The sequence below is a fragment of the Marmota marmota genome, unplaced genomic scaffold (genome assembly GCF_001458135.2).
Source record: "Marmota marmota marmota unplaced genomic scaffold, marMar, whole genome shotgun sequence".
NCBI classification, from domain to species: domain Eukaryota; kingdom Metazoa; phylum Chordata; class Mammalia; order Rodentia; family Sciuridae; genus Marmota; species Marmota marmota.
This window is the reverse complement of record NW_026000077.1, coordinates 3,364,421-3,374,752: the sequence shown is the minus strand read 5'-3', so window position 1 is coordinate 3,374,752 and position 10,332 is coordinate 3,364,421. Positions and strand designations below refer to the sequence as shown.

The window sequence follows — 10,332 nt, the reverse complement described above, 5'->3', positions numbered from 1 at the left end:
AGGAGGAGGAGGAGGAGGAGGAGGAGGAGACGATGAAGTAGTAGTTATAATACATGAGACAACAGTAAGAGACCAAATTTAAGAATCACTGATTGAGGAGGGTTGTAAGATGCACGTTAAGGGAACTGATAATCTCTTCAGGGAAATGCTGAGAGCCATAGCCAAGTAGGAATGACGCATGGCATTTTGGGTTGAAAGGTGACCCTGCTCAGGGATTAGGGTGGCTCCAGGTTTAGGGTGGATCCTGCTGGGAATAGGGCGGCTCCAGGATTAGGGCGTATCCTGCTGCCTCAGACGCCCACTCTTTGGAGTTCCCGTTGAGTTCTCCTGGGGTTCTGAGAGTATTGGTACACAGAGCCCGGAGGAGGGAGTGTATTTTCCCAGAACGTGCCTGTAGAGTTGCTGGTGAGAGTTCGGGAATAAAGAGTTGCTGTTTGAATCTACAAGGCTTTGTGGTGACTCGGTTATTTTGTGCCCAGCCAGACTGCGGCAGGGAAACACCAACAGAAAATTTTACAAACCTTTATAATGAGATGAACATCTAGATACAGGAGGCATTCAGAACTCCAAACAGAAAGATCAAAAAAGAATCTCTCCACAATACCTTATAATTAAAATGCCTAATATACAGAATAAGGTTAGAATTTAAAAGCCTCAAGAGAAAAACATCAGGTCACATTTACAGGCAAGTCTATAAGAATAGCTTTTGATTTCTCAATACAAACTCCAAAAGTCATAAGGGCTTAAAATGATGTGTTCCAAGTTCTAAAAGAAAATGACAGTGAACCAAGACTGATATTATCCAGCAATGTTATCCTTCAAAATTGAAGGGAAAATAAAAACCTTTCAAAGAAGCAGAAACTAAAAGAATTCATGAGTACAAACCAAGCACTACAGAATTTACTTAAAGAAATACTCCACCAAGAAAAATCAAAAACAAACTCCAAAGCTCTCAAATGAACAAATTTCAATTGAAGAGTAGCTAAGCAAATAAGAAACAGGACCAAATTAAGCCTGATGAATGAATCAAATGGCAAGATTTAATAGATATCTCTCTAATAACATTTAATGTAAATGGTCTCAACTCTTCAATTAAAAGACATACACTGACAGAATGGATTAAAAAATAAGAACTATATGTTGTTTGCAAGAGATGCATCTTACAGGCAAACACAGCCACAGGCTGAAAGTGGAAGGATGGAAATTAATATACCATGCAAAGAGCCTCCCAAAAAGTAGGACTAGCTATTCTCATCCAACAAAGCAAACTTCAAACTAAAATTAATCAGAGAGACAAAGACAGTCACTTCATACTGGTAAAGGGAAAAATCAAAAAAGAAGATATAACAATAGTAAATATTTATACCCCAAACATGAGTACAACTAATTATATAAAAGAGACATTACTCAAATGGAAGCCTCAGATAGACTCCAGTGCAATAATACTGGGTGATTTCAACACACCTCTCTCACCACTGGAGAGGTTATCTGACAGAAACTTGGTAAAAACTCTTTGGAACTGAAAAATAATATAAATCAAATGTACTTAACAGACACCTATAGACTACTTCATCCAACAACAGCTGAATACAGTTTCTTCTCAGCAGTTAATGAAAACTTCTCCAAAACAGACCATATTTTAGCCCACAAAGCCACTCTTAACAACTAGACAAATACCGATAAAATTCCTTGCATCTTATCAGATAATGGTGGAATGAAATTAGAAACCAAACAACAAAACCCTATAGAAACTATAAACATATGGAAACTAAACAATGTATTTTTGAATGATGAAGAGGTGACAGACAAAATCAAGGGAGCAATTAAAAAATTCTTAGACTCAAATAAGAATATTGATACAACATATCAGAATCTCTAGAACACTATAAACACAGTTCTAAGATGAAAGTTTATAGCTATGAGTGACTACATAAGAAAATCAGAAAGTTCCCAATTAAACAACATCCTGATACATCTTGAAAAAGAAGAACAAACCAATTCTAAAATCAGTAGAAGGAAGGAAATAATTAACAACAGAGCCAAAAATCAACAAAATTAAAACAAAAAAAAACCAATACAAAGGATCAAAAAAAACAAAGAGTTGTTTCTTTGAAAAGATTTTTTTTAAATGGTAAGCCCTTAGTCAACAGAAAAAGACAGAAAACCAAAACAAATAAAATTGGAGATGAAAAGAAAATACTACAGACATCACAGAAATCTAGCAAATCATTAGGGACTATTTTGGAAACTTATACTCTAATAAACTGAAAAACCTAGAAGAAACGGATACATTTCTAGACAAATAAGATCTGCTAAAACTCAATCAAGAGGACACAGAAAACTTGACAGACATAGAAAACAGACCAGTAACTTGTAGTTTAATAGAAGCAGTAATAAAAAGCCTTCCAGGGGCTGGAGTTATAGCTCAGTGGTAGAGCGCTTGCCTAGCAAGTGTGAGGCACTGGGTTCAATGCTCAGCACCACAAAAATAAATAAATATACAAATAAATGGTATTGTAACCATCTACAAAAAAATATATATTTTTTTAAAAGCCTTCCAACAAAGAAAAGTCCAGAACCAGATAGATTCTCAGCTGAATTCTACCAAACCTTTAAAAAAGAACTAATGCCAATATTCCTCAAATTATTCCATAAAATAGAAAGGGATGAATCACAAATTCATTCTGTGAAACTAGTATCACTCAGAGAAAACCAAAAAAGGACACAACAAGGAAAGAAAACTACAAACCAATATCCATTTGAACTTAGGTGTAAAAATACTTGATATTACCAAACCATGTTAAACAACATATTAAGAAAACTTAATGAGCAATTTAGTTTTATTTCAAAGATACAAGAATAGTTTAATATACACAAATTAATAAGTGTAATTTATCATATAAATAGAATTAAGGACAAAAATCACTTAGTCATCTCATGGATGTAGAGAAGGCCTTTGACAAAATTCAGCACCCATTCATGAGAAAAACACTAAAGAAACCAGGGACAGAAGGAACCAACCTCAACATCATAAAGGTTATATATGAAAACCCCAAACCCAAACTCACAGTAATTGGGAAAAACTGAAAGCATTTCTTTGAAGACTGGGATGTCCACTCTCACCACTCCTACTTAATATAGTGCTCAAAATTCAAGCCAGAGCAATTAGGCTGGGGAAGGATATAAAAGGAATAAATATAGGAAAACAAGTCAGATTATCACTGTTTGCAGAAGAAATGATCCTGCACCTAGAAGGTCCAAAAAAAAAAAAAAAAACCTACATCAAAAGACTCCTGGAGCTAATAAACAAAGTTGGCAAAGTAGCAGGTTATGAAAATAGCATAAAAAATCAATAGTTTTCCTATATACCAATCTGCTGAGAAAGAAATCAGAAAAACAATTCTATCCACAATTGTCTCAAACTAAAACCAAAATACCTAGGAATAAATCTAACCAGGAAGGTGAAAGACCTATACAATAAAAAATAGAACACTGAAGAAAGAAATTTAAGAAGACACAGCAATATATACATTCACTGCAATCCCCATCAAAATACTAATGACATTCTTCACAGAACTAGAAAAAACAGTCCTAAAATTAATTTGGAAGAATAAAAGACCCAGAATAGGCAAAGCAATTCTAATCCAAAAAAGCAATGCTGGAAGCATCATAATACCTGATTTCAAATTACACTACAGAGCTACAGTAACAAAAACTACATGACAATGGCATAAAAACAGATACATAAACCAATGGTACAAAATAAGACACGGAGACGAACCCACACATCTACAGTTGTCTGACTCCTAGATAAAGGTGCCAAAAACATACATTAGAAAAACATACAGCCTTTTTAACAAATAGTGCTGGCAAAACTGGTTATCCATATGTAGAAGAATGAAACTAGACCCTTCAACTCAAAATAGATCACAAACCTAGAAATAAGGCCAGAAACTATGCAACCCCTAAAAGAAAACACAGGGTCAACACATGGTGGAATCAAATTAAAAAGCTTCTGCACATCAAGGGAAATAATTAGAAACGTGAAGAAAGAACCCACAGAATGGGAGAAAATCTCTGCTAGCTATTCTTCTGACAAATAATTAATATCTAGAATATATAAAGAACTAAAAAAATTTGCAACAAAAATGTCAAATAACCCAATTAATAAGTGGCCAAGTGAATTAAACAGACATTTCTCAAAAGAGGAAATACAGGGCTGGGGTTGTGGCTCAGCAGTAGAGTGCTTGCCTAGCACATGCAAGGCCCTGGGTTTGATCCTCAGCAGCACCACATAAAAAATAAATTAAATATTGTGTCCAACAACTAAAAAATAAATAATAAAAAAGAAGAAATACAAATGGCCAACAAATACATGAAAAAAATGTTAAACATCATTAGTAATTAGGGAAATGCAAATCAAAACTACATTTAGATTTCATCTCTCACACAAGTTAGAATGGCAATCATCAAGAATATAAATAATATTAATCATCATACTAAAGCGATACATGCATATACATGTTTATAGCAGCACTATTCACAACAAACTATGCAATCACACTAGATGCACATCAATGTTTAAAAGGGTAAAGAAAATGTGTGATATATATAAAATGAAGTTTTCTTTTAGTCAGTCATAAAGAAAAATGAAATTATGTCATTTGCAGGAAAATGGATAGAATTAAAAACTATTATGTTATGCAAAATAAGTCAAACTCATATGCAGAAGTTGGAGAGGAGAGAGAAAGGTGGGATAAGATCACATGAAAATCAAAGGGAAATCAGTAGAGGAAAAGGAACAAAAGAATGTGGAGGGGGAGTGCCTGAGCATGATAGTAGCCAAATTATATTGTTATATCATGTACATGTACAAATATGTAACATCAAATCCCATCATTATGTACAACTATAATGCACCAATAAAAATGTGGGGATAAAAGAATATTGTATAATATTGTGTATATAATGCAAAACTGTTGGAACAAAGTGGCTATTTTACTTCCCTATCCCTTGTGCTATGGTTGTTACACATCTATAAACTCTATAATAGCAAATTTTCTTACAATTTCAAACTTTTTGAAAACATTTAAAGCAGATATACGTGTGTATATACATGTTTGTGTGTGTGCATATGTATTTCTAAAAATTAAGAAGAAAAATATATAGCCTTTAATATTCACATACATATTTACCATTTCTAGTGCTTTTCATTCCTTTTATTGATCCAAGTTTCTAGTTGATGTCATTTTTTGCAGTCTGAAGAAATTCCTTTAGTATTCTTTACAGTGCAAATTTTGAGGTCATTTCAACTTAACTTAGATATTTTTACTTGCATACAGAATTCTCAGTTCGTGGTATCTTTCTTTAAGCATTTCAAAAATGTCATTCCTCTGACATCTAGCTTTCATTGTTATGATACAATGTTAGTCTAATTTGTGTCACTGATCTACAGTGTGACATTTTTCTATCTAATTTTAAAAGTTTGCCTTTCTCTTTGGTTTTGGTATTTCAACTAAGTACTTAGGTATGATTTTCCATTTATCTTTCTTTGAATTTGTCGAGTGCCATGGATCTTCAAGTTAATGGTTTTTATTAAAAGCTAGAAATTTTTGAGAAATTCCTTAGTTGAATTTCTTTTGCCCTATTCTTTCTCTCCTCTTTCTCAGATACTCTAATTATATGTTTAAAACTTGATAATATTCTACAAGACCACTAAGACACTATTCCCCTTTTTGTTTTTTACTCTGTTTCCATGTTCCTCTAATTGGATGATTTCTGTTTATCCAGCTTCAATTGCACTAACACTTTATTTGTCTAAATATATTATTAGGACCATACGAAATTGTTTTGTTTGTTTTATAATATTTTACTTTTAGTTCTAGATCATTTTAATCCTAAATTCCCTTTATAGTTTGTTCATTTACTGAGATTCTCTATTTTAATATTTCATTATAACCATTTCTGTCTTTAAACATGTTTATAATAGCTGCATATAGATTTTATCTGTTAAAATTTCAACATTTCGATTATCCAGGGGTCATTTTTTATTGTCTGATCTTTATACTATTGATGAATATCTTTTATTTTCAGTTTGGAGCTACTACAAATAATGCTGTTACATTTCTCCTGACTCTACCCAGAAGTAAAAGTGCAAAATTATGTATCAGCTACTTTTCTATATAATGTCAATAGTTTATGAGATTTGTCTTAATTTTTAATTACATTTACATATTTTAAAAATATGTAAAAATTTTATTACTTCCCAAAAAGCACACATTTAGTACACTGAGAACCACTATTTTCCACTCAAGATTCAAAAACTATTGCCAGGCATGGTGGCACATGCTTATAACTCCAGAGAGTATGGAGGATGAGGCAAGAGAACATCAAACTTGAGGACAGCCTGACCAATTTAGTGAGACCTTGTCTCATAATAAAATGAAAAGAGGACTGGGTATATAGTTCAGTGGTAGAGCATTTGACTAATATGTGCAAGGCCCTGGGTTCAAAACCTTGTACTACAAATCATAAAAATAAACAAGCTATGTATTTAATACTTACTAAACATCAACCATTATTTAAAGACTTAGGAATAAAACAACCAAATGTGACCCTGACATCGTATGCTTACTAGGGCTTTAGTTTGTTTTCTACAAAGTTGATGTCTCTCAAATCTCTTAGACCACAGGATATGTAACAACAAATCCCATCATATTGTAATAAGCTGGCTCCTCCCCCAGCTTATTCACTTTTAAATATATGGGTAACGATGATGAACACATATGCTGGGAGCCATTAGCCAAGTAGGTATGACAATTTCCTTGCCAGTGTACCCCATGTTGCTGACATTTTGCAGTGACATTGAATGTAGTTGACCTTGCTCAAGGACCAGGGCGGATTAGGGTGTTCCCGGTTTAACATAATCGTGTTTAGGGCGTTCCCAGTTTAGGTTCCAGGTTTAAGATTATTCCTGCTGGGAATAGGGCGTATCCTGCTGCCTGAGTTCCCCTTGAGTTCTCAGATTCAGAGTATATTTTGGGAGACAGAAGCCCAGTGGAGGTGGATTTGGGCAGAGAACGTGGATTTCCCCAGAACGTGTTTGTATACGGCTGGTGTGAGTTCGGGAATAAAGAGTTGCTGTTTGAATCTACAAGCTGTGTGGTGGCTCGTGATTTTGTGCCCAGCCAGACTGCGGCACACATACACACATAGAGAATACCCACATATATTTTTAAGTTGTTCTGATAATTCTAACTCAACCAAAACGTAAGTGATCATTCTATTACAATTTTAAGAATTGATTTTAATCCAGAAAGATGAAAAACTTTGAAAGTAACTGTTACAGTATAAATAAATGACATAACATTTCTAAATTCTCATGTATTTATTAGTGTTTTAAAAAATTAAAATGTCAAATACCTTTATTTCATAAGCATTCAGTTGTTTGCTTTCTGCTGTACCCTTTTTTTTCAAGGCCTTATTCTGTTAAAAATTAAAAACAAAAAATTGTATTTAGTACTAAAGTGACTCAAACTTATACTGCCACTGACTTAAGTTTACTAATGGAAATGAAAGTATCACTCTCTAAAACTATAGTGAAAATATTGGTTTGACTTTGAGAATATTTATAAATAGTACCCACCTCCTGCTGAAGCTCTTCAATTTGCTTGCCTTTATTTTCAACTTGTTTCCTTAAATTATTACACTGCAGAATTATGAGAAATTCATTATTTACTCATTGTACTTAATATTCCAGTCAAAATAAACCTTTTCAGATTAATAAAAATATTACATTCAGGTAATATGAAACTCACTTAAAAAGTCGTGCTGTTAAATAATTCCATAAATGTAAAAATTACATAAAAATTATACATTTTAATAAATAAAACCTCAATATAAATTTGAAATTTTTAACATTTCTTAATCTCCTTAAAAAGTATCTGAATTTAACTACTTTAAGTAATATGTGCCTCTTAATCACCTTATACAAAAGGTTGGAATCATATTATTAAATAAGTTGTGAAAAGCTACATTCAGAAATAAAAATAATTATAATTTGTTTTCTTCCTTATTATTTTACCTTTCTCATTTCTGAGATCCTTAAACTTATATTTGGGAGAGAAGAATACTGTGATATTCTATCTTCTCCTAACTAAATTATAATTCCTCTCACTAAAATTCCAAATAAACCAATTTTGATATTTCAGTTTGTAAGATTATTTAATATGGGGATGCAGGCAGAACTAGATTACAAGATATTAGCTCAAGAAATATTTGGAACAAAAGCATTACAGAGTCACAGAGCCAGGTATGATGGCGCACACCTATAATCCCAGCATTTGGGAGTCTAAGATAGGAAAATCACTTGAGCTCAAGAGTTCTAGATCAGCCTGGACAACACTAAAATTAGACTTCAACTCAAAAAAAAAAAAAAGCAAACAAGCAGCACAGTACGCATTTCTAAGAGGCCCCAAAGCATCACAGATATGTAAGCTGTTGTAATTTCCATCAAAGTAAAACAAATCTCAACAAATTTTAAAATCACTTTCATTAACACAAAGTACTTTGTTAAATATTTTTCTTACAACACTCCCCTGTATTCATATTCAGCTAATATTCTAAGACTAAATAATAAATGGCACTATTGTTTCTATCTACAAGTGATTTATTTTATCTAAATTTTTACATGTCCCAAGACCACTTATGTTCTCTTTCAGAAAACTCAAAGGAAAAATAAGAAAGAAAAGCTAAACAAGTGAGAAATGTTTCACTAATTTTCATATTAGTTTTATTGGGATATTTATACAAATATAAAACTTTTTATAATTTTATAATTATATATCAAATTCATATAATTTTTATTATTTAAAATAAAAAGTATTTCCATTTTTAACAGAAAAGCCACTTAGATCCTTCTAAGAATAATTCTAAAATAAAAGACAAAAAGTAGGAATCTGGTTATTTTAAATGACTGTAAAGTTATACTAGTACGTTTCAGGTTAACACCAATTTAACATTTGTTCTAAGGATATCTGCTGAACCCACCCAAGTAAAGACATAAGACAAACATAAGGCTCACTACTGGTAGGAAATCCAATAAGACAGTACTGCATTAAGCTAGGAATTCAAAGAACTACACATTCAATGAAAAGATAAACAAGAAATAAAACTGCCATATAAAAGTGGACAGTAAGGAAAACTCATTTGTCTTTACCTTGTCCTTGAATAGACCTTTGCTGAAAATTCATAACCATAAGGTAGGCTCATATGGTTTTATATGCCAACTATATGGTCCATAAAAACTAAAGATGGAGAATTTAAATAGCTCCTGGTTAGTAATGCTTTCAAGAAAATCTTTTTGGGAGGATTATTAACTTCAACCCAAGTTTCAAGGAATTCTCTTAAACAAAAGCCCAGGGAATTATAAAAACCCAAAAGCTAAAGTTTAATGAGTAAAAACCAGAAGAAAGAACAAAGATCAGAATCAGACCTAAAAAGACTTCAGACATTAGAATTGCCATATACAGAATATAAAATAAATATAGAGAAATTAAAGACTTGAAACTATAAATAAGAAATTGGAAGCCTTAGAAGATGATTGAGCAGACTTGAAAAAGAACTATTCAAACTTTTTTTTTATTGGTTGTTCAAAACATTACAAAGCTCTTGACATATCATATTTCATGCATTAGATTCAAGTTGGTTATGAACTCCCAATTTTACCCCAAATACAGATTGCAGAATCACATCGGTTACACATCCACATTTTTACATAATGCCCTATTAGTAACTGTTGTATTCTGCTACCTTTCCTATCCTCAACTATCCCCCCTCCCCTCCCCTCTTCTCTCTCTACCCCATCTACTGTAATTCATTTCTCTCCTTGTTTATTTTCCCATTCCCCTCACAACCTCTTATATGTAATTCTGTATAGCAATGAGGGTCTCCCTCCATTACCATGCAATTTCCCTTTTATCTCCCTTTCCCTCCCACCTCATATCTCTGTTTAATGTTAATCTTTTCTTCCTGCTCTTCCTCCCTGCTCTGTTCTTAGTTGCTCTCATTATATCAAAGAAGACATTTGGTATTTGTTTTTTAGGGATTGGCTAGCTTCACTAAGCATAATCTGCTCTAGTGCCATCCATTTCCCTGCAAATTCCATGATTTTGTCATTTTTTAGTGCTGCATAATGCTCCATGGTGTATAAATGCCACATTTTTTTTATCCATTCATCTATTGAAGGGCATCTGGGTTGGTTCCACAGTCTAGCAATTGTGAATTGTGCTGCTATGAACATCGATGTGGCAGTATCCCCGTAGTACGCTCTTT

General features: G+C 32.8%; 1 protein-coding gene across 1 annotated transcript in view; it reads right to left on the bottom strand.

The window, feature by feature from the left end:
- Positions 1 to 10,332, bottom strand: part of Sycp1 (synaptonemal complex protein 1) — a 117,846-nt gene that overhangs the window by 34,655 nt on the left and 72,859 nt on the right. Inside the window, exons 21-22 of the mRNA XM_048814553.1 lie at positions 7,646 to 7,708; positions 7,423 to 7,485 (exon numbers count right to left, since the gene is read on the bottom strand). Of these exons, the coding sequence (XP_048670510.1) occupies positions 7,423 to 7,485; positions 7,646 to 7,708 (126 nt within the window). The remainder of the gene's footprint in view (positions 1 to 7,422; positions 7,486 to 7,645; positions 7,709 to 10,332) is intronic.